Source organism: Mesoplodon mirus, assembly GCF_964341445.2.
Source record: "Mesoplodon mirus genome assembly, chromosome: 15".
Classification (NCBI taxonomy): domain Eukaryota; kingdom Metazoa; phylum Chordata; class Mammalia; order Artiodactyla; family Ziphiidae; genus Mesoplodon; species Mesoplodon mirus.
In genome coordinates, this window is record NC_138991.1 from 24,625,656 (window position 1) to 24,651,670 (window position 26,015).

Genomic DNA, 26,015 nt, shown 5'->3' on the forward strand with positions numbered 1-26,015 from the left:
GAAGCCCCATTTTGGAGATTTTAACATCCATGCTGCTCACCCTTCTAGTATTTTGGCCTCAATTTCTCAACATAATTATCCGACAAGCTGTGTACTATGATTCCTTAAATTTTCTTTATACTTAGTTAGAATCGCTCCTCCTCCTAGACCTTAAACGCTGAAATTCCTACAACCTTCTATTCCTTCTACTTGCCTCCTACTGTATCTTTTATTCAGTCTCATCATGACTTTAATCCCCTCTCTATCTTCACAGTCCATCAGTTCTCTTCAAGTCTCAGCTGGGCTCTATGATAGGCTACTTTCCCAAGTACCTTAATTCACTATTGCCCAATACTCGCCACCCCCAAGCAATCTTTTCACTACAACTAGTCCTTCATTTACTTTTCCGACTACTGTTCTCTGGGGTCAACAAGTAACGCTGAAGAATGTTCCAGATGAGAAATTACATGTGTATTACTAGAGTAAATAAACCAGGTAAAGTACCAAATTAAAGGGGCAGATAGTTCTACAAAAGGTCCTAACAAATCTTGTGCTGGGCCCGGTAAGGAAAGTTCTAAGGTTCTCATTTCCAATGACTCATAAGACAAAAATTCTTTTTTTGTGCTAAGTGAGTACTTTTTTCCTGTTTAAAAAAACAAAAACAGGGACTTCCCTGGTGATCCAGTGGTTAAGAATCTGTCTTGCAATGCAGGGGACACTGGTTCGATCCCTGGTAGGGGAACTAAGATTCCCACATGGAGCAGGGCAACCAAGCCCACGTGCCACAACTAGAGAGAAGCCGATGCACTGCAATGAAGAGCCCAGGCGCTGCAACAAAAGATCCTGCGCGCCGCAACTAAGACCTGATGCAGCCAAAAAATAAATATTAAAAGACAAAAATAAATAAAAACAAAAAAAAAACAACCAAACAAAAACAAATCAAAGCTCAAGTCTCCCAGAAGCTGAAGAATTAGAAATGACAGGTGACTATGACAACCTACACCACAGGTTCAATGAGATTAGTGTGGTGGTGTTAAAATTAACAGTAATAAAAAGTTTAACAGTAATTTAGAAGGACAAAGAGCTTTTGCTAGGTCCTATACAGTTACACAGACCCAAGCAAAAGATAGAAAATGTTAATATTGTGCTTCTCTAGTCTATATCTTCTTTTTTCTAAGGTGGCAGAATCCTTTAGTGTACTTTTTTAAAAACATCTTTATTGGAATTGCTTTACAATGGTGTGTTAGTTTCTGCTTTATAACAAAGTGAATCAGCTATACATATATCCCCATATCTCTTCCCTCTTGCATCTCCCTCCTTCCCACCCTCCCTATCCCACCCCTCTAGGTGGTCACAAAGCACCGAGCTGATCCCTGTGCTATTCAGCTGCTTCCCACTAGCTATCGGTTTTACATTTGGTAGTGTATATGTGTACATGCCACTCTCTCACTTTGTCCCAGCTTACCCTTCCCCCTCCCCGTGTCCTCAAGTCCATTCTATAGTGTCTATATCTTTCTATTCTGACAAACTTCACTTTCCTAAAGCCTGATCACTTCAAAAAGACTGAGGCAACATGGACTTCAGTTCACCTTATTCAACTTCAACTGGGCTATCCATACTGCCTGTAAATCAATCATTTTCTACATCTCTAATCTACTCCTGGCCACGTTCCCATTGCTCATTGAAAACTTTTCCCATCTCCTCAAATACCTAATCCCAATTTGTAAATGACCCTGACTCCACCTCTTCCCTAAAATGATGATTATCAGCTATCCTTCTTTTTTCTCTATTTTAACATTTCTCTGTGCCACCATTATCTTCATCTGTTTGCTTCCCACCTCTGGGGAAAAGAAAATCTATCTTCACTTCTTCAAGGCTAATTTGTCTTGTGGGTCTTTGATTTCAGGACACAAATAATATGCTCTAGGACTTTTCACCATCATTTAACACCTTTCTTCTCTCTTCCATCATCTTCCTTCTAGACTGTTCCTCTCAGTCACAAGTATAATTAAAACACTTCCTCAATCTTAATTACTCTTCTAGCTATCCTCTCATTCTCCTTTCCTTCACTGTAATTCTTGGTATTTATACAATTAATGTATTTAGTGCATTTTAAATTTTAAGAGGTTTTCAAAATAAAAACTAATTTCTAATTATAAAATAAAAATTACTTTCAATCGTACATTCTAGAGATTATTACCATTAAGAGATAATCTCTTGTCCATCCTTTTGCATTGGCTATGACTGATCATACCATGTATGTGATCATACAATGTTTCATATCCTGGGTGAGTTTTTCTTTCTTTATTATTCATTATATACTGGGCATTTCACCCAAATTATCCGAAAACACTTCTAATGACTGTAGAATACTCTATCCTATGGACATACCATAATCTAATCTTTTTTAGGGAAGGGAGTGACATTTTCTATTTCCTTCAGGTAGACTGCCAGAATAGAATAGCTAGGTCAAAGTAGGCAAATATTTTAAACTGAAATATTGACTGTTAATTTAAGAAAAAATATATTTTTAAAAATTTATTTATTTATTTATTTATTTTTGGCTGCGTTGGGTCTTCGTTTCTGTGCGATGGCTTTCTCTAGCTGCGGCGAGCGGGGGCCCCTCTTCATCGCGGTGCGTGGGCCTCTCACTATCGCGGCCTCTCTTGTTGCGGAGCACAGGCTCCAGACGTGCAGGCTCAGTAGCTGTGGCTCACGGGCCCAGTTGCTCCGCAGCATGTGGGATCTTCCCAGACCAGGGCTCGAACCCGTGTCCCCTGCACTGGCAGGCAGATTCTCAACCACTGCACCCAAGAAAAAAATATTTTTAAAGGTAATAATTGATCTGTTCTCCACCAGACAGATATGAAAATGCCCATTTCACCATAAAGTATTTATATACTTTTAACATTTTAATATATTATCCCATTGCTCCTTCCTCCCTCCCTCCCTCCAGACCGCCCTTCCTTTCTGGCTGCGTTGGGTCTTCATTGCTGTGCGTGGGCTTTCTCTAGTTGCGGCGAGCGGGGGCTACTCTTCGCTGCAGTGTGCGGGCTTCTCAATGCAGTGACTTCTCTTGTTGCAAAGCATGGGCTCTAGGCATGTGGGCTTCAGTAATTGTGGCACGCAGGCTCAGTAGTTGTGGCTCGCAGGCTCTAGAGCACAGGCTCAGTAGTTGTGGCGCACAGGCTTAGATGCTCCGTGGCATGTTGGATCTTCCTGGACCAGGGCTTGACCCTGTGTCCACTGCGTTGGCATGCGGATTCGTAACCACTGCGCCACCAGGGAAGCCCCCATTTATATACTTTTAAATCTTTGCCAATTTGGTAAATAAAAACATGAATGTTCAACAGTATTTCATTTATAGGCCATCTGAGTTTCCTCTTCCGCGCACTGTATATGTCTGTCTTTTGTTTTTTCTATTATAAAGGAATCATTTTTCCTCATTATTTGCGAGAGCTTTTTACAATCCAAAGGTACTAATTTCATATTGGTTAAATAGTGGTCATTTGCTTCTATATGTTGGAACACACAAGAGTTCTATATTTCTATATAATTAAATGTATTCAGAGATATTTTCTTCTAAAGGTTTTATAATTTCATTTTTAAAAATCAATTTAAAAAACCTAGAATCTACCTTCATTTGGGGATGAGCTGAAGTTCTAACCTGATTTTTCTTTTTCCATACAGCCAGTTTTCCCTGGCTTGATTAGGCTAAGATCTCATTCTCTCCTGCAGTATTTGATAATGTTAAATACACCATCTTTTAAAAACATTTTTCTCTTAATTTCTGTGACACTGCTTTTCTAATCTTGTACTCCCCACTTCTAACCATTCCTTCTTTGGTTTGTCCTCTTCCTCCACTTTACTAAATATAGGTCCCTATGGTTCTGTTCTCGTCTTACTTTTCATTCTCCACAAATTTTCGCCTAGGGTCTCAAATTCCATGATTTCAAAGATCATCTTTTAAAATAATTCTAAATCAGAAACTCGAATCTTTGTCTCATTCTCATCCCCTGGTACCAAGTTATCAGCTAAATGCAGGAGATCTAGAATAACTCTCCAATGCTAAAGCCACTCTTCCTCCTATGTTCTAGTTCTGTGGGTGACTCTGCTATCCTCTCAGGCAATTTGACTTTTCTTCTCTCCTGTGCCTATTGATACTCAATGACTAAGTCCCACTGATTTCACTGGCACGTTTTCTCTCTACTCTTCTACCACCACTGCTCCAGTTCCAACCCTCATTATCTCTCAGTGGATTACTGTAATAAGTTGCCACATAGGTCTTCCCACCTTCACCACCACCATACAATCCAAACTATACACGACTGTCAAATAATTTTTCTTATGGTGTTTTGATGATACCAATGCTCTGTTCAAATATTTTAAAAGACATTCCTCTCCAGAGAAAAAGATTCTAGAAGCCTATACTTGCAAACCAAAATCTCCATCTGGCTCCAACCTCTGCAGTACTAAAAATAACATTTATTGGTAAAAAAAAGCATTCCACTTTAGGCAACAGTAAAACACTCAGGCTCTAAAGGTAAGGCAGTCCCAGGTTCAACTGTGCCACTTACACTATTAACTCAGGCAAGTTTCTTTCCCTTTCTGAGCCTCAGTTTTCTCATAACCTGTAAAAATGATACCTACCTCATAAAAATATTTAAGGATTAACTGAAATAACAGGAAACATGTTCATCATACTGCCTGACACATAGTAAGAGGCAATAAATACTGATTGATTCTACTTTCAAATTCAGTACCTGCCATTTCCCACTTTCAATTACTCTATTTTCAGCCAAATACTGAGGCTAAAGATTTCCAATAAAACCCCTGTGTTCTTCCCCACCTCCATGACTGTTTTTCTTCTTTCCACCTAGAACTCCTTCATCCAATTCCCTCAAGACATGCATACCCAAATTATAACTATGCTTAATGGTCTTAGGTCAAATGCCATTTCTTCCATGAAGTTTTTACATATTTTATAGACTGTTTCACATTTTAAAAATCATGTATCATTTTCTAATAAATACAAGTAAAAGCAGTTCAAAAAAGAAACAGGATTCAAGCCAGCTCTGAAGTAAAAGAGGATGAGATTAAGATCGAGTGACATTTCTGGCAAGCTGTGCAAGCCTAGATTTTCAAGAAATAGACTTTGTTACATAACTGAAAGATTTCCCATAATAGTTTGTTGAAATCTAAGAAATACCCGTATGTCTCCCGAATAGTGGTTCTCAAAGTGTAGGACCTAGTCTATCAGTATCACCTGGAAACTTGTTAGAAATGCAAATCTTGGGCCCCATCCTAGATGTAAAAATTTGGGAAGAGGACACAAGGCTTGGCAATCTGTGACTGGGCAATCTGTTGTTGAACAAGTCTTCCAGGTGATTCTAATGTACTCTGAAGCTTGAGAAACATGGTGATACTAAAATAGCACTGGTGGTTAACTTTAGTTCCTTTAATGAGTGATTGTGGAGCTAAAACCTGAGATGAATTTTGAAAACCAATATGGAAACCTGTATACTGTACAGAATTGTCAGTGTGAACTTATCACTTATCACCATCATTATATGTGAAAAGCACTTAGCTACGAATTAAGTGCTACTATGGCTTTGTTTTCTGCTTCAGTCTTACAAACCCCTGCTTATCTCACCATACATATGTACCTGATCGAAACATGGAGAACCAAGATGCTAATATAATAAGGTCACAATATACAAATCAAAGATTAACAGTCAAGAAGGCACATCCAAAAACAAAATCTTGAATGCCAGGCACCAATCATTTTGGTAATTCATAAAAGTGACAGAAGACAACACTGAGAAATATACAACATCCAGACATGCTATGGGGGAAAGGAGACCAACAGGACTACACTGATGATATAGGCAGTGCTTGAATTACAGTAAAAGAACCTAAAGCTGTTTAGTAAGCTTCTTAAATGACTGGGGGGAGGGGGAGGTTTTGCCTTGTTCACATGCCTTGTAGTTATGAAGTCTGCAAACAAAAGCAAGGGATTCACCACCATGACTGTTGTGTAGCAACATTTAAACAGCATTTGACAGTTTACAAAATGTTTTTCAAACCCATCCTCTCAGAGGTATGCTCTCTGGAAAAGGCTAATGCAAAGGAGTTCATGCTTAACACAAAAGACATGCTCAAAGATTAGTCGGGCAGTCTCATAAACCTAGAAGACATTGTTCCTCAGATTATTTGTGAACAACGATTCACTTGGGAAAATGTAAAGCACTGATTAAATAAATGGCACGAAGCCAGGGCTCTAGCAATGCCTTTTCAAGAAACAGCTGTCGAGAGTAGTTTCATAAAGTATTATAAGAAAGATTTTGCAAAAAAGAAATGAGACTGGCAAAACAGAACCTTTCAATGCACTATAAAATTCTACCACATTCTCACTTATTAATGCAAAAGTATGGGTTTATTAGGCAAAAGAGAAGGTATTTGACCAAAGAAATCTGAAGTATTAAAACATCTTTATGGGGGAAATTTCATGACTTCAAAAAAACTATGAAACATAAAAATAAAAAGAAACACAAGAGGCATAAGTTGTCTTCCAGTCTACAGATAGTTATTAATTTTAAAAACCTTTTCTATTGCTTTTTAATCCCAGTGAGAAAAATCATAGCCCAGCTTTCTTAGAAAAGAAAATAGCCCAATGATGACCCTGGGATTCTGAACTTCCCTACCTTTGGAAAAGTGCCAACATATTCACTTTCTATAAGCTGAACAAGTATTAGCGTTTGGGTATCTCTGGCCTAGTCTAGAGAACTGCAGTCATATAAGCTTAGGGTCTTGCATTTTCCATAAATATTTCCCTTCTTACCTTAAGCCCTGAAATTTTTGATACTCATTTATTTTTATATCAATCTGAATTTAAAAGTTTTGACTAAAACGAAACTTACTTGTTCTCCCCTTGTTACTTTCTGCATTCTGTGGTATGTAATAAGTGAACTCTTACCTTGTTTCATCCTTGGGTCTGGAGCCATCATCATTCTGTGAAGCACCTTTAACAACAATAAAAGTTGTACAGAAAACGAGTTTCAGAAAGTGGTTTGTACCTTTTTCTTAAACATGCTATGTAAACAAAACCTTTAACCAAATCTTTCTAGTAAAGAAGATACTGGAACAGAGTTAAAGTCCAACATGATATTTAAAAGGAAAATATGATAAATGTTCTTGTGATTGAGAAGTTTTATAAAAATTTTGTGCAAATGATTATTATGTGTAAGAGATGTTAATTAGTCAAGGTATATTACTCATATGCTGCTTCTGCCTTGTTTGAAATGTCACGCTTGATTCTAATTCAAATGTATTTTAGTCATCTTCTAGGGAGGAGTCAACTACCTCTCCAAAAAAGTGCTGACTACCAGCAGGACGATGATAAAACAGATTCTGAATATAGAAAAATCAGTAAAATCTTTCTTATGCAAAGGTCTTGAAAATAGCTTCAAGAACAGGAAAGGCACAAATGGATCTCAAAGTGGCCAAAATGAATGCCACAACATTCACACTTCCTTCAAATTTTATTCATGAGAAATATCCTTAGGATTCAGTAAGGGCCTGCGTATTATACAAGTGATAAAAGGAGGCTACTAGAGGTAGGCGCACGGATTGCAGCAAAAACAGTATATAGAGAAGTTTAAAAAACTATGAAATGCAAAAAGAACTCAAGTTTAACAGTCTAGGTCCATTTAGCTAAAGAATAATAGTCCCTAAATACAGTCTCTAGTTTCAAACAGTGAAATCACTATATTACTCCAAAGCATAATTAATGAATTAATTCATTAAAAAGATGCTGAGTCACCACTATACTACTACTATATCATACTCAGCAAGGTTGGCAAGTGTCTTATCTAGAAATGTTACATTTTAAAAAAATGGTACAGGTAGATAGATAAGATGTGGTATACCTATGCAATGGAAAACTATTCAATAATAAAAAGGAACAAACTACTGAAACATGCTATGTCACTGATAAACCTGAAAAGACATTATGCTAAATGAAAGAAGCCTGGCACAAAGACTACATATTGTTATGATTCCATTTACATAAAATGTCCAGAAAAGATGAATTTTTAGAGACAGAAAATAGATTAGTGGTTGCCCTAGGCTAGAGGTCAAAATGGGATTTCCTGTGAATAAGCAGGAGGGATCTTACTAGCAAATGAAAATGTTCTAAATCTGATTTACAGTAAATGATTAGATCACTCCATTAAATTACTAAAAATCATTAAATTACTAAAAATCATTAAATTAACACACTTGAAATAGGTAAATTTTATGAAATATAAAATACATGCCAATAAAGCTGTTAAAAATGGTTTTAAAAAACACGGTACAATGAAATACATTTTGGCTGAAAACAGTATGCTTCAATTTTATAAGAATTATTTTTATATGGAATATATTCCCCTAAAATAGCTGATAAATGACATAAATGAAAGCAGAAAACCAAAACAAAATATCATAAGTTATTAAAATCAGTCAATCAGTATTCCACTTTTTTCAAAAAATAAGAAGACAATTTGAAATAATCCATTTAACTCTACCAATAATTGCTACTTCTAAACTTTATCATTTACTACAGTGAAGCATAGTACATATTTAATGACATAGACTGAGGCCAGACTGCCTGGGTCTGTATTCTAGGTTCAACATGTACTAACTTTGTGAGACCTTAGAGAAATACGATTGATTTTCCTGTGCCTTTTACCTCGTGTATAAAATGGGAACAATAATGATGCCTACCTTCACAGAACAGTTGTGAAAATTAAACATTTAGAACAGTGCCCAGCACATATAAGCACGCTATAAACATTAACTATTATTGTTTCCTGACACTTACATTTCAAAGTTCGAACAAGGGTTATTTTTGTTCAATCTTTGATTTCACTTCAACACAGAAAAAAGCCATAACTATGAAATTTATGACATAAATTTTTTAGATCTAATCTTGTGCTTTCAACAATAGTTAAAAAATATAAATCTGGGCTTCCCTGGTGGCGCAGTGGTTGAGAGTCCGCCTGCCGATGCAGGGGACATGCCCCGGTCAGGGAAGATCCCACATGCCATGGAGCGGCTGGGCCCGTGAGCCATGGCCGCTGAGCCTGTGCGTCCAGAGCCTGTGCTCCGCAACGGGAGAGGACACAACAGTGAGAGGCCCACATACTGCATGCATAAATAAATAAATAAATAGATAGATAGATAAACAGATAAATAGATAGATAAACAGATAAATAAATAGATAAATCAATCAATCAATCAATCTATCTATCTATCCAACACTTATACGATGAATGTCCAAGAAGAGGAAAAAGGCTGTATTTAAATTGGTATTTTATAAACATACTGCTGTTTAAAAGTATTCCCAATCCAAATTTCCTCCAAAAAAAACCAAAAAACAAAAACCTGATCAGATTTCTAAATACACATTTTACCCAGAGGACACTTTGTTAGAAGATCAACAAAGATCTCTTCTATTCTACTGAAAAGGATCCTCCTGCCACAGAAGAACCAGCTTTTAGATGAAGCAATTTAACATACTATTTCTACTTGGGTGCCTAGCAATCTCAAAAGCAAAATGAACAAACAAGTGAACTGATACTAGAGCAAGAACAGGGTGCAGTAAGCACATGTGAAAGACAGGGTTACCCTGAGGGCTCTGAGGTAGATCAGAAACAAGAGGAGGGGGCTGAACCAGAGACATCCACATTAGGCTGGGGATCCTGGAAAGGAGCTAAAGTATTCCCAGGTAGGTGACACATCCGGCACTAACAGAAGCAAAAGAAATTTTCTCTGGGCAAAGAATCCCCAACTTATTAGGCCCTTAAGATTCCCCCAGACTAAGATCAATATAAACTGGCAATCAAAGAGCCATAACATATAAGAAAACAAGCCTCAATTAAGGAGAGTCAAAACATTTATATCCCCAAATATTTCTGATACTGCAATTTTCAAATGGAGAATATAAAACACCTACTTATCAAAAGAAAACTAACAAGCAAGAAATAAGAAACTACCAAAAACAAGCATCAGCAATTCCACTCCTAGGTATATATCCAAGACATGCACAAAGAAACTTGGACACAAATGTTTATAGCAGCATTATTTATAATTCATTAATAGCCAAAAGGTGGAAATAAGGCAAATGTCCATCAGTGGACAAATGGATTAAAAAAAATTGTGGCATATATACACATAATGAAATATTATCCAGGGAATTCCCTGGCGGACCAATGGTTAGGAATCTGCGCTCTCACTGCTGTGGCCCAGGTTCAATCCCTGGTCGGGGAACTGAGATCCCACAAGAGGCGCAGCTGGCCAAAACAAACAAACAAAACCAATATGCTAAGCAAAAGAATCCAGACACAAAAGGTCACATATTGTATGATTCCTTTTTTATGATACACTCAGAAGAGGCAAATCCATAGAGACATATCAGTGGTTACCAGGAGATGGAGGGGAGGGGGAATAGGGAGTGATTACTTAACAGATAATGGTTTGGTTTTTGGGGGTGATCAAAAAGTTGTGAAATGAGAGGTAGTGGATACACATCACTGTGAATACACTAAATGCCAATGAATTGTACACTTTATAAGGTTAAGTATCTATTTTGTAAATTTCATCAAAATTAAAAGAATTACAAAAAAGAGGCATATTTGAAGAAACAATAAATGTTGTAAAGCTGAAAATGCACTTGCGTCATATCCTAGGAATCCCACTCCCAAGTATACAGCCTACAAAGACCTTTCAACCTATGTACCAGGAGACACATATAAATATAAAAATGTTCAATGTATCACTTATGTTCATTATGGCAAAAAACTGGAAAGAGCCCAAATGTCCTTTGACATAAAAATGGATAAACCGGGGCTTCCCTGGTGGCGCAGTGGTTGAGAGTCTGCCTGCCGATGCAGGGGACACAGGTCCGTGCCTCGGTCCGGGAAGATCCCACATGCCACAGAGCGGCTAGGCCCGTGAGCCATGGCCGCTGGGCCTGCGTGTCCGGAGCCTGTGCTCCGCGATGGGAGAGGCCACAACTGTGAGAGGCCCACGTACCGCAAAAAAAAAAAAAAAAAAGGATAAGCTGTGGTATATTCACCCAATGGATTATTATACAGCCATGAAAATAAGTGAATTACAGACAAAAAATGGATAAATCTTAAAAGGCAACACTGATATTTTCAGAGTGCAAAATGACACATGCATATGTGAAAAAAATTTTAAAGCAAGGAAATGATAAATTCAAAGTTCAGAATAGTGATTATCTCTAGGGAAAAGACAAGGATCGATATAGGGAGGAGAACATGGGTGGATGCAATGATATTGTTCATATTCTAATTCTTAAGATCAAACCCGGGTCCCTGGCAGTGAGAGCACCAAGTCCTATCCACTGGACCACCAGGGAATTCCCAATACTTCCATTTTTAAAATAGCACTAATAAAGATTAAAAAAACGTAAGTGTGTAAAGGAAGTTTTGCTGGCTTTTTTGTGACGTTAGTTAATATTCTGAGCAAACATTTAAAATAATCAAATATAAGTCAAATTTTAAAAAATACCATTACAGCAAAGTTTCTCTCTATAAAATAATTAGTTGGTACCCAGACCCAGCGGAGGTATAGTAATTTCAAATAATATTTGGCATAGCAAAAAAACTTCATCTAGTTTCTTAGAATTTATTTTACTGAAAAGAAACATTATAGATATAATCACACATGAAAATGACTATTTATCCTAAAATCAAAAGAAACCACAAAAACTATAGTTTAATGAGAAAGACTGGGAAAGAATGAGATAAAACCAAAACAAAATGGAACATACACAATAAGAACCGGAGGTCACATATGCCAACAACTATCCCCAAATTAATTTTAAATACATTTCCAGAGCATCCATGGTAAAGAATAAAGATCTTTACAAGAATATGTTCCTATTTTATTATCATAAATTTAAAAGTAAAATAGACTTTTATTTCTCTTTAGGAAAACTACTGCCTTTCATGATGATACTTTTCAGTGTTTCTTGTTGAATGCCATATTTGGGAAGACAGGTGTTGAACTAACAATCAACCACCACCACCCACCCAAGAAATCAAAATACATGAATGGGAAGTTCTTGCAGAAATGAACAACTACCTACTCTCAATTTGTTAGGTTAATTTAGATCTGAGAGCTATAATAAGTCTACCTAACTAGCAAATTAAACAAAGGCTTCTTCTTACCAAAGACTCATAAAAGCAGATTAACTCTGTACTTAAGAAAAGGAAAACATCAAGACAAATTATGTAACTACTTCCTAAACAGAAAAATAAGGAAGAGTATCAAAGAAAATGTTACAAATGACACTCTCAGTTGGGATATTAATCGTGTTACTTGAGTGAAGACAGTGGTAGGGGAGGTAGAATGGGAACATAAAGCTCTCTGGTTTTTAAATAAAGCTTGAAGTGGGAAGAACAAACAAACATAGTGAGTAAAATCTGTTTCACCTGAAAAAGGGTTTACTTATATAACTGCCATTTTTAGAAAATTTATCCACCAAAAAGAATGAAAATTGTATCTACCAAAAAAATGAAAATTTTAACTATCAAAAGAGATAATGCTATCTTATTAGAAAAATCTTCGTAGTATATCTAAATATATAACAAGCTATTATTTGGTGACTTTTAATACCAAAATTCAGACAGATCTTTTTATAAGCATTATTTTTAAATTAACCAAAAATATTAAAGTCTAAAATCCCATGAGTTCTTCCACAAAAACGTTGTTTTTTAATTAATTTTTTATTGGAGTATAGTTGATTTAAAATGTTGTATTAGTTTTTGCTGTACAGCAAAGCCACAAAAACTTGACTGAACACACAGAGGGGAAAAAAACACTAAAACTCTGTAACATTAGAAAAATATTAGAATACAAAAGAAACCAACCAATGCTCAGATGACAGAAATTCAATTTTAGTGCTAAACTCTAATTTTCATTTCTGGCTTATAGTTAAAGTCACAGAAATGGAATCAATCGAAAAACAATACAAGTGAAGTTCCCACCACAGATGCTTGTGGACTTAATTGGGTTTTCTTTGCTTACTTATAACAGCTCATGATTTGAGTTAAAGTTCTTAAGTTTTTAAGTGTGAAACGGAAAGTGTATTGGAAAGAAAAGGAAACCAACAAATATTTGTGTTTCAATCTTGACGCTGCATCACACTTGTTGGTGTGATACGGGACATACTATTTAAACTCTCAGAGCCTCACTTTCTTTTATATGCAAAATGTCTTACAAAATTGTGATGGTTAAATGAATATATATGTAAACACACCAACACAGTGCCTGGCACATGGTAAACATTACACAAATGGCAGCTACTGTATGTGGCAACTCTAGCCCTAAAATCCACTGTGACTTCCCAGTTAAAACCTCTCTTTACTTCAGAGAATGAGATTAAATTCTGTCAATTATTTTCCTACTTGAGTCAAAAACTGGTTACACAGAAATGTCCACTTCTGTAGGAAACAAACAGTAAAGTCATAAGTATAATATGCAGTTTAGAGTCTACTCTGAAATATGAAGGCTGACATGCTTTACTTTTGTTAATTATTAAATATTCTGCATTAGTAGCAGTTTCAATTTGTAGGAAAAAAATCTTAGGAAGCTATAAATACTGAGGTCTTAGAGCAGTTTAACAATGTAACTTAACTTTTATTACCTTCCGGAATTCCAATTTATAGAAAAATGTAACTATTACAGAGTTCCTGTGAATAACAGTCAATTAAGATGAACAGGTCAACTCTGAAGCAGTATAACCAATTCAGAAGTGTCTTTCCACCTCATTAACCCCAAAGAACCAAACTGGAAGAAACACCAAGACTATCTTAAAGGTTCTGCTATTAAAAAGGGTCATGAGTTAGAAAGGAAGTAGGAAGTCTTCCAAAGTAGGAAGAGAAGTACAGCAGCACCTGACAACTGCAAAATGTTTCATAAGGCAGTTTCTAAGTAAACAAGAAGATCTCTGTCAGACTAATCAAGGAGACCATTAATATGCGCTTTGTCTTGGGGCTTCTACAATCTGTGTTTCAAGTGGAAATACACTTATTAGCACATTAATAAGGGTTGGAAATATCTAAAGAGAATTCACTGAGAAGTGGTTTTAATGAAGCATGCTAGCTGTGCAGGCACTAACTCAGGTGCTATCCAACGTTTTAATTACAGCTCCTATTTATTTCCCTTAACAAACACTACTAAATCATAAACTGTAAAATATATCAGCATACATATAAAGAATTGGCTCTGTCATTATTATAACTCAAAGACATCTCAATAAATGTAGCCTACAAAAGTGGAAGAGGAATGGCAAATGGATTCCAGCTTGTTACTGGCTTGTCTGGTACAGTACTAGGAAGGATTCTGAGTCAAATTTAAACTCAATCAGACTGCTACAGAGAGTAAACTATGTCTGCCATTAGCACTGGAGAAGGTGTAGCATCAAATGTGCCATACTAACTGCCACTGTTGGCCTACAGAACGGATGCTTTATAAATCAATTCATCACTCATAGGGCCAACTGTGATGTAGCTTTTACTTGGCTAGCTTTTCAACTTATAGAAAAATGTTTTCCTCATAGAAACAATGCACTAAAAGTTTAAAATGAAAAATGCCTCTTTTTAAAAAGGAAATAAAATAATTTCTTTAATGTGGAAAAGAACAGCAATAATTACAACACACTACAGTGGCTAATGTAAGAAGAATCATTAAAGACCCTATATAAGAAGTGATTACTTACTTTCTGAACATGTAGTTTCACCATTAGCAACAACTTCAGACTCTAGCTGCAGCCCATCAAGACAAACTGACAAATCTCCTATTGTCTCTGTTGGTTCTTTGTCACCTACAAGCTGTAAAGTCACAACTACTTCCTCAACTGGAAGAGAATAAAATTACAGAAAATGGTCACTTCTTTTCCTTTAAGTCTTAACTGCTGAAAACAAAACTGTCAGAAAAACTTTACATTTATGTGTACACAATTTGTTTTAATACACTTCACCCAAGGTTTCAGGCCTTTTGACGCCAAAAACATTTTTAAAATAGAACAAAATTTCCTAATGGTTAATATCCACAATGTAAGATACTAAATAGCTTAATCATCTCACTTATTATATTCATTCTCTTTTACAAAATGAGCCAGCAGGACAACTAAGACTACTCAGCAATATATGCCTGACTTATATTGACTGAAAACAATTTAAGAATGAATTTTCATCTTGTAAATCCTAAATGAGAAATAAAATTCTTAGATGTTTTAGATACTCAAGGGATTAAATGTTTTAAAATCATGATATATTAATTAAAATAAGCATGTTTCAAGTTTTTATGTATCTATAATATATATAGATATCTAAAGATAGAGATATACACGTATAAATAAAACTACAACCATCTAAAATGAGGAAGTTTTTAAAATAAGCATTTGAAAAGGAAATGTCAAAATATTAACCAAAATATTAATTTGTCTCTCTGTAGTGAGATTACATTTTTCCTTCAGCTCTGCTCTATATTTTTTGAGTATATAGCCTTCAATAAATACCTATTTACTAAATAAATATTTAAAATATCAGATCCAAAATGAATGGCCAAACCACAGTTACTCAGAATGCATTAAACAGTTCAAGATTCATCTCCCTATTAATATCATAACCAAGTAAACCTAAAAACAAATAGTGAACATAGTTTCTCCACACTGGGCATCTGAATTTCTTGCAGAAAAACAAAAGGTGAGCATATTCTATTGTTTTTACATACATACGTTTCATATTGTTTGACTTTAATGTTTCATAGATATCTAATGCAGCAGTTCCCAACAAAACATCAGATTTCAGTGTCTGGTGACTCCACACACGAAAATGTAATTTACTCACAGGGGTGACGATACTAGTGAAAAAAAAGGTGAAAAAAAAATTTCCTTAAATATCACAAGACTGTAAATAAATTATAATTAAAATCTTCTCACTGCACAGGTTACAGTTTACTGTACAACCAATACTGCCTATGGTCATCTTCACTTGTCACTGAACTATAGGGGCAATTTCATGCATGTGTATCATCAACAAAAGTAAAAGTGCTCACCATGCTACAAGCTGTTGAAAAATCAGTTTTACTTTCGTAGTACAAAAAAGTGAATTTATAAATTAAATCCTTATTTTACGTCAGGTAGTATGCTGAGCTTAGGATTATTTCGTTTAATCTTCACAGCAACCCTGAGATGAGAATTACCACTCCCATCTTCAGATATAGAAGCTGATATTCAGAGAGGTTAAGCAAATTGCCCAAGATCACACAGCCAGACTGTAATGGCAGTCTGTAATCTGAACAAAAATTTGTCATTAAAATTTACATTAAGAAGTTTCTCGGTCAGCTACTTAAATGATTTGAGGATTATATTACCCCAAGTTTCACACTGTTAGAGGCAAAGTGTCTGGGACAACTGTCAAATAAAGACTCTTCCAGACCTTGCTAAATGCCAATACAGAATAGAAATCTGAATTTGCAATAAACTGTATAAAAACTATTTCAATTAGAAAAACAGGAACACTATATAACCTACCATAGTCCTATGGTTCAAGGTTATAAGACAAATTCTAGAATTTGTTCCCTGACCAGGGACCGAACCCATGCCCCCTGCACTGGAAGTGCAGAGTCCTAACCACGGGACCGCCAGGAAATTCCCAGTGACAGGTATTTTAAACAAAGAAACTTTCACCTTATCACTGCCTTTTCTTTTTTGTACAATGTATTCACTCTCTTTCAAAACTTTCAGATGTTACTTTCAGGAGAATGTATATTAAGAATACATTTCTCGGGGCTTCCCTGGTGGCGCAGTGGTTAAGAATCTGCCTGCCAATGCAGGCGACACGGGTTCAATCCCTGGTCCAGGAAGATCGCACATGCCGTGGAGCAACTAAGCCTGTGCGCCACAACTACTGAGCTTGCACTCTAGAGCCCACAAGCTACAACTACTGAAGCCCGTGTGCCACAACTACTGAAGCCCGCACGCCTAGAGCCCGTGCTCTGCAATAAGAGAAGCCACCGCAATGAGAAGCCTGCGCACCACAAAGAAGAGTAACCCCCACTCACTGCAACTAGAGAAAAGCCCTCGTACAGCAACGAAGACCCAACGCATCCAAAAATATAAATAAACAAACAAACAAATAAATAAATAAATATTTTTTAAAAGGAGCACATTTCTCTGTTAGTCATTTGGGAAATCATAATGGGGATGGAATAAAAGAGTTAATAAATTTAATTTTACTTTGAGAGACAATAAAGTATACCATCAAAGATGGTATACTCTTAATTATTTCAATTCAAATCTTTTTTTTTTTTTTTTTTGCGGTACGCGGGCCTCTCACTGTTGTGGCCTCTCCCGTTGCAGAGCACAGGCTCCGGATGCACAGGCTCAGCGGCCATGGCTCACAGGCCCAGCCACTCCGCGGCACGTGGGATCTTCCCGGACCAGGGCACGAACCCATATCCCCTGCATCGGCAGGCAGACTCTCAACCACTGCGCCACCAGGGAAGCCCTCGATTCAAATCTTGAGAGAAGTCTGGAAAGCCTGCTACCCAACAATGGAAGCTGTGTTAAAATTGCAGGCCAATCTGCTGCAACTTAAAAATTCAGAAGATCTTGAGCTACGTTCCCCCGAACATCTGGGCTTAAGAATAGCACTACCATATAGGGCTACAAGGAGTGTCTTTTTTCTTAACTTTTAAACCAGTAAGGAGTTCATGTCGTTATCAGCTCAAGAGCCCTAAAGTACATTTATTGTGAGCACAGATAGTTGGTAGAAAGTAGATGAGTATTCAGTCTATTATTCTGAACATCTCCAGTCGCTATTGGAGGCTGTGGCCTTTTTTTTTTTTTTTTTTGCGGTACGCGGGCCTCTCACTGTTGTGGCCTCTCCCGTTGCGGAGCACAGGCTCCGGACGCGCAGGCTCAGCGGCCATGGCTCACGGGCCCAGCCGCTCCGCAGCATGTGGGATCTTCCCGGACCGGGGCACAAACCCGTGTCCCCTGCATCGGCAGGCGGACTCTCAACCACTGCGCCACCAGGGAAGCCCTGAGGCTGTGGCCTTTTGAAGATTTGTTTTTTTTAAAAATATTACTCACATATTGTTTAATTTAGATCAAATCTCTAATGGGGCACTAATTAAAAATGAAGTCTAAGAAACGATGTTGAAATAAATACAGATGAGGAACATTAGAATGATACTTCTGCAAATAGGTTTCAAGATGACCTTCAGTAAATTCTTAAGTTTCATTCATTTGCTCAAAATCATAAAGTACATCAAGATGCCCTACAACTTCAAAAATCCATGTTAAAGAATAATATAGGTAGAGCTAATTTGTTTTGTCGTTTATTAGGAATAAATATTGTCCACATAAGCACGTATCATGTGAAGAGAAGAGCTTATCATTTCAAATGTCTCACCTCACCATTTAGAAATAAAACTTTTTTTAGTTACAGGTTTGTTTCTCTAAGAGAAAAAATGCAAGAATTCCAAATGTTAGGTAATGAAAGCAATTTGTCTATATTTGATGAGATAACAACTGGTTATATTTTGAACTACACTTTAATATACAAACCATATACACTATATTATTTAAAAATCCATTTGTTGATAAATCATACATTTGCTTCCATTTTAGTAGAAAAATTAAAATTAACCTATAATTCTCTTCAACCTGTAATTCCCTTCCTACCAACATCTGGGGCTTTGTCAATAAGTGTTGAAATTGAGCTACATCCTACTTCTATGAATTCAAATGACAGATTAAAAACACAAACATACAGACATATGCACAGGGATGTATATTGCAACACTGTCTAACAGCACATCAGAAACCAACCGATCAACAGAGAACTAGTAAAATTATTCATAGTCCATCCATATTAAAGAATATTATGTAGCTATATAAGGGATATTAGACCCGTACATACTCAGCGAAAAAGGATGTTATGTATGTTAAGTATAAAATGTATAGCATAATTTTTTAAAGGAAAAAAAACCCTGTGTAGGTTCTATGTGGGCACTGTAATTTTAAAAAACACAAACTATTTTTAAAAATTAAATTAAAAAAATAAAGTGAGCTACTCATAGCCCTCTATTTCAAACCTAAATTAAGGAAAGAGCTGCTAATCTTTCTAGGCCCGTGACCCTGGGATCTCCCAGCTACTTTTCAGTGGCAACAATGCAATAAAAAGGAGAGACTGGGAAAACAAATAACTAAAGAGAAAGGAGACTAGGAGGAGGAGTCCTAAGAACAGGGAAAAAGAGGGGGGAAAAAAAAGAGAGGAGGAACAAAGAAAAAAGTGAGAAACTTTCTTAAAGCTGCATTTCTGCTCACCTACTAAACAAAATATACCATAGAAAATACTTTCAAACCTACACTGTAAGAGGTTGCTTCCATTTGGGACTGTTCGTATTGTTGCATTTTTCTGTCTTCTTTGACTGTCCATCTACTGTGACTTCCACATAAGGACTTGGCCCGAACCAATTCTTTTTATTTTCTTTAAGTTTTGCTGAAATGACTAAGTAAAATAAAAGAGAAAATATTTCAATATTCAAGATGTTAGTTCATCCTTCAAATAGATTTAATTTCATAAAGGTTAAACACAGCATTATTATTTTTACTCAGAGAAGCAGTTTGCTCTAAAATATTCACAAATTTTATTCACATATAACCTTTGTATTTCTTCCCATCATATTAAAAAATATAGAACTTCCCCACACCATCCACCCAAATTCCCACCAGTAGACCCCCCCCCACCAACTGTCAGTATCAACAGTCCCAGAAATCTTGAGGTCAATTAAAAAGTACACTGACAAACTTGGTAAACAAATATTTGAATGCCTACCACGTTATCAGATATTGCTCTAAACTGTGGACAGAGCAGTTTACAATTAGATATAAGTCCTTGTGATGAAAAACAGCCTAATGTGGCAGGATATGACTTGGCAGTAAAGAAGTCTTCTAAGGAAGTACTTTTAAGCAACCATCTAAATGACAAGAAGCTATCCATGTGAAGACTGAAGGTAGGAAGAAGAGAAAATTCCAGACAGAGGTACAAAAGCTTGACATACCTGAGGAAAAGTATAGCAAACAGGGAAAAATGGTAAATGAGATAAGATCACATTTAGCTTTGTAAGCCAAGATAAGGAATTTGCATTTCATTCTAAGCATGCTAGAAAGCCAATGAAAGAAGAGTTACAAACTAAAATTATTTTTAGCATCTCATTTATCTCTCGCTATCTTAGCAAGAGCTTCTTACATCCTTGGCCTTCACCCTTGAGTTAGTCACTTTTGCCATGAAATAGCCTTGTCCTAGCATTGTGTGGAAGGTACGAAGAGTAGATTCAAATCTAGTAGAGCACCCCCTGGTTCCCACAGGAGACAACTCACTGGTCCCCTATAAATGAGATGATCACAGCCAAGGAAATATTCTACCACCTGGATATATACTCCAACAGCAAAGTTCAGAGAATGCCAGTGCCCTTCAAGACTAATGGGCCCTTGTGAGTTGCTAGAAAAGTTTATATAGCAGCTACCCAAGAAGCTCAATATACAGACCAACACATAGACAGTCTGGGTACCCTAGCAGGTACGGTCCCAGGTGGTGGCCCTGAATCTCCCAACTTCATGTTTATCAAATACTTTTGTCCTTTTATGCTTAAGAGGCTGCTAGAGCCATCTAATTAAGAAACGACAGTAGTATGGACTAGGGTGGTAAACATGGATATGGGGAGGAATAAGCATTTTCTAAGGAGAACCAACAGGATTAGATTTCATGAGTGAGTTAGGGGAAAGAAGCAAGGATAACTCCCAAGTTTCTGGCATGAATAACTGGATAGAAGGTGGTATCATTTAATAAGATGGAAAAGATCTGGGAAAGCACAAGTTGAGGAGGGAAGAATGGGCAGGAAATCAAGCGTATTATAAAGAATATATAAAATTTGAGATGCTCATGAGACATCTAGGTAGAAACACTAAGTAAAATGTCTTTCAGAACAGAACATACTCAAGTGGGGATCAGACCTATCTCTGATTAATATGTACTATAAAGCCCTACCACTTAATACAAAGCCTAATTTAATCACAGGATTGCCAAAGAAAAATATAAAATCCCTATTTTTAATACATTTCTGGTCTGAGAAAAGGTAAAACAGCCCACACACTCATGCATAAGCTCATTTTATTTCAGGGGCTCTTGTGATTCTCTAAAACTGATTAAACCTAGAACAAAGAGCAGTGCAGGCCTGACAGGGAGGAAATGACCTGCCCTTAGTGGCTTTTTAGGATTCAAACTTTTGAAAGCTATTTTGCCAAGTAATCCCACCCAACCCCACTAGAGCCATTTTAGGAAACTTTAAATGGGAAAATAAAAAGAGTCAGGGAAACCAGCACCAACTGTTAGTGTTTACTATGTCTGGCACTTAAAGACTGTCATTTCGATACAACTATTCTGTGAGATAGGTATTATCATCTTAATTTTTATACATAAAAAAAAAACAAGCTCAACAAAATTTAAAAGTTTACCCAAGGGTCACGGCAAAGCCTGGACCGGAGAAATTATTTAAGTGTTCAAACCTCAAAGCTTATATTGCATAAAACTTTCATTACAGTCCTAATATTATAAAACAGATCAATGTACTACTTCCTAAAATTTAAATTCCCATAGTAAATTAAAGGAATTTAAAAACTGTAAATTGTAAACTGGAAGAAAAGGAATCAGAAAAATGTCAATATCATCTGTCACCTGGGCTACTCCAAGAGGCCTCTAACAACTGCCTGTTTTTACTCTCACTTCTCTAATGCAATCTCTCACAGCTACCAGAATTATCTTCCTAGAACAGATGTGATGTCAATACTTTTCAATGATTTGCTAATGCCTGCAAAATGAAGTTTAAACTCTTCTGGGGCATTTTACATTGCTTACTCTGTACGTTTACAGCCTCTTCCTATACCAAACTCCACCCAGGCCCCTGGTAGTCTAACCACTCTTAGCTGTTTGCTGTCCCTCCCAAGGGCCTAGTACTTTCATGCCTCATACGTGCTACCCCCTCCACTCATAATGATCCTTCTTTCTTTTCACCTAATAAAATCCTACTTCTTGAGAGACAAATACCCCCTTCTCTTTGACCGGATGGTTCTTTAAACCTAGTAAGTCAAACTGTTCCTGTTCTATGCCCCCACAAGATTTTCCTATTTATATATGGTTCCTACAGCTTTCTATTCTGTCTTAGCTCTTAGTAAGTTTATCAGTTCTTACTTGTTTAACTCACCCTGTAATCCCCTTCATGGCAAGGTTATAGCCGGTCTTTATAACTCGTATAGCACTTAGTGATTTAAACCTGACAGGCGTTTAATACATTTGTTGAACCAAATGATTAGCCATGGTAGAAAATAAGTTGCCCTGCTTTATAGTTACTTACACACACACACACACACACACACACACACACACAATCTATTGCATATGATTTCATGGTATTTATTAATGTTCTTCTGATCCTTCTGTTCTGAAGGTCAACATTTTCACCCGACTGATTCTTCATCCTACCTCTCCAATACAAAATTAAAATCTTGACAATTTAAATATAAGGTAAAAGTAAATCCTTAGCTTATCCAATTTATTTTGTGAATCAGGAGGCTATAATGAACAAGGTAAAACAAACAGGGGTGCTGAGACCAGGTATGATTAGCAGTATGATGAACTGATAAGAGATAAAACCAGTTAAAGCAAGTGCTATCTCTGTGCTCAGAAGTCATGAGAAGCTACATGAGGTCTCTGTAGCAGAACTATGTCTTGGCTGGGCAGAACTGGATATAAACTTTTGACTTTAAAGTGTGAAGGACTCTCCTGGTCTCTAAGCATTGGGAGCTAAATATACGGTGTTCTAGTAAATTTGGGGAGATGCAGTAATGTTTAATTTCAATTTGTAATAACTAAAATAAGATGGTTTCTCTTCCTCAAATGATGAGTTTTGAGTAAGGACTGAGACTAAGAAATTTCTAGGAAATACCAAAGAATTTATTTTGCCCACGTAAGTATAATGTTAGCATACAGCAAGCATCAAAACACAGATAAGCTCAGTATAATAGCTGAAGTTATGTACAGAACATAATTAAACAGGAAATGGCTAAAGACAGGGAAGGATGTAAGAAAACAGACTTATGTCCAAAGTAAAGGATCCAGACCATGGAATTGGAGACAAAGAATAAAGAATGATCCAGGAAATGCAAGAGTAAAAATCAGTGGAACCTGGGACTTCCCTCGTGGCGCAGTGGTTAAGAATCCACCTGCCAATGCAGGGGACACGGGTTCGCACCCTGGTCTGGGAAGATCCCACAAGCCACAGAGCAACTAAACCCGTGCACCACAACTACTGAGCCCGCATGCCACAACTACTTAAGCCCGCGTGCCTAGAGCCCGTGCTCCACAACAAGAGAAGCCATCGCAATGAGAAGCCCACGCACCTCAACAAAGAGTACCCCCTGCTTGCCACAACTAGAGAAAGCCCACGCACAGCAATGAAGACCCAATGCAGCCAAAAATAAAAATAATAAATTAAAAAAAACACACATACACACATCAAGTTCTCTAAACAATCCATTTATCAACAGTACTATCATTTAATATTTTAAAACTCTAGTTTTGCTACAACTTATAATACATGTCATTTCTCTGAAATAAATTTTCTACTTGCCCTCATCTGGTAAGGGACAGCAATTAGCAAACATACAAACATTCATTGTAAACAAATAATGTATGCATACATGTGTGTAATTGTGTAATGTACGTATGAAAGAGTTCAAGAAATAAATTTGAGCAGAACCACAGAGTAACATTTTAATTTTTGACCCTAAATTTCCCTATGAGTCTTTTACACCAACTTTTAAAAGAAGTTTATTTATTTATTTATTTATGGCTGCGTTGGGTCTTTGTTGCTGCGTGCAGGCTTTCTCTAGTTGTGGTGAGCGGGGGCTACTCTTCATTGCAGTGCGTGCGCTTCTCATTGCGGTGGCTTCTCTTGCTGTGAAGCACAGGTTCCAGTCACACGGGCTTAGTTGTTCCACAGCATGTGGGATCTTCCCGGACCAGGGCTTGAACCTGTGTCCCTGGCATTGGCAGGCAGATTCTTAAGCACTGCGCCACCAGGGAAGTCCCTACACTGACTTTTTTTTTTTTTTTTTTTTTTGCGGTACTCGGGCCTCTCACTGTTGTGGCCTCTCCCGTTGCGGAGCACAGGCTCCAGACGTGCAGGCTCAGCAGCCATGGCTCACGGGCCCAGCCACTCCGCGGCATGTGGGATCTTCCCGGACTGGGGCACGAACCCGTATCCCCTGCATCGGCAGGCGGACTCTCAACCACTGCGCCGCCAGGGAAGCTCCCTACACCGACTTTTAAAACACAAATCCAGCTGTCTGCTCTTTGTTAAAAACTCTGGTTACTTCCCATCTCCCTTAGCAATTTTTTTTTTTTTGTAGCCTTGACACACCTGAAGGAGATGATCCACTCTCATTAATTCTCATGGGTCCCTGCTCTGCAGCAGTGGCTTTTAGGGACATCAAGGGAAGTCTTGGCATTTCCCTCCTTCACATCATTTGCTCTGTCATGTTCGTTCCTGAAAGATCCTTTTCTACCTTTCTACTTTTTTTTTGGCCATGCCAGGTGGCATGTGGGATCTTAGTTCCCCAACCAGGGATCGAACCCGTGCCCCCTGCATTGGGAGCACAGTCTCAACCACTGGACCTCCAGGGAAGTCCCTACCTATCTACTTTTTTTAAAAAAATAAATTTATTTATTTATTTATTTGCTTATTTTTGGCTGTGTTGGGTGTTCGTTGCTGCGCATGGGCTTACTCTAGTTGCGGCAAGTGGGGGTGACTCTTTCCTCCAGTGCACAGGCTTCTCACTGCGGTGGCTTCTCTTGTTGCAGAGCACGGACTCTAGGCGCACGGGATTCAGTAGTTGTGGCACACAGGCTCAACAGTTGTGGCTCGCGGGCTCTAGAGCGCAGGCTCAGTAGCTGTGGCAAACAGGCTTAGTTGCTCTGCAGCATGCGGGATCTTCCCAGACCAGGGATCGAACCCGTGTCCCCTGCATTCGCAGGCAGATTCTTAACCACTGTGCCACCAGGGAAGTCCTCTACTTTGAAATAGTAGCAATGCTTCAAGCACTACCTCCTTTCACAGTAACTCTAGTCAAATACTGATCTCTCTTTCCTGACCAAAGTCATTATCTCTTCTCACCATTACCATATGCCATGGCTTTTATACTTAACACTTGCATATTTATGCCTTCCTTGAATTTTGGAAGATGTTGAAGAGCTTACCAAAAAAAAAAAAAAAACTATGCTAATCCATTAACACAGACTATAAAATACAATGTCAATTAAGGGGATTTGTGCAAAAAAAAACTTAGTTCTGAGCTTTCTAGCACCTAAAGCAAAGAAGTAAACAATGAATTATGAAGGACACTTGACTCTAGTCAACTTGGCACTTTACTGTTCATTATCTGATGTTCTTCATTTGTCCCATATCTAATGATATTTTTGCTAAATACGTAAATAGCTTTTATCCATAATTCATGGTGTTTGTTTTTGTTAAGATGTTTTTGCCCTATACTTGTACATGCTCAGGATTTTTAGACCCAAGATTAAAAGCTTATAAATGGCTAAGAATTATGTCTTCTTGAGGACATAATGCATTTAGGCATTAAATGTTTTTCTTACTATGACAGTAATAATAGCAAATAAGATAGCCAGTTTATGCAAAGAAAAGTCTAAAGGAATATAAACCTATTTATCTGGGGATTGAGATGATAAATAAGAACTCCTCACTTTACTATTTTACTCAGCTTTTAAAAATAAAAAGGATGTATGTTACTTATGTAACCTGAAAAGTTGAAACAATCTATCAGAAATTCTTTAAATCAAAGGTTTTAACAATAAGCTGCCCCAAAAAAGAAG

General features: G+C 37.2%; 2 protein-coding genes across 3 annotated transcripts in view; one reads left to right on the top strand and one right to left on the bottom strand.

The window, feature by feature from the left end:
- Positions 1-26,015, top strand: part of PIGU (phosphatidylinositol glycan anchor biosynthesis class U) — a 240,873-nt gene that overhangs the window by 192,967 nt on the left and 21,891 nt on the right. The gene's annotated exons all lie outside the window — the stretch shown is intronic.
- Positions 1-26,015, bottom strand: part of ITCH (itchy E3 ubiquitin protein ligase) — a 123,713-nt gene that overhangs the window by 50,402 nt on the left and 47,296 nt on the right. For both annotated transcript variants that reach the window (XM_082644639.1, XM_082644640.1), the window contains 4 exons: positions 19,433-19,574; positions 15,791-15,915; positions 14,771-14,908; positions 6,956-7,001 (listed from right to left, as the gene is read on the bottom strand). In XM_082644639.1, coding sequence (XP_082500765.1) covers positions 6,956-7,001; positions 14,771-14,908; positions 15,791-15,915; positions 19,433-19,574 — 451 coding nt within the window. The remainder of the gene's footprint in view (positions 1-6,955; positions 7,002-14,770; positions 14,909-15,790; positions 15,916-19,432; positions 19,575-26,015) is intronic.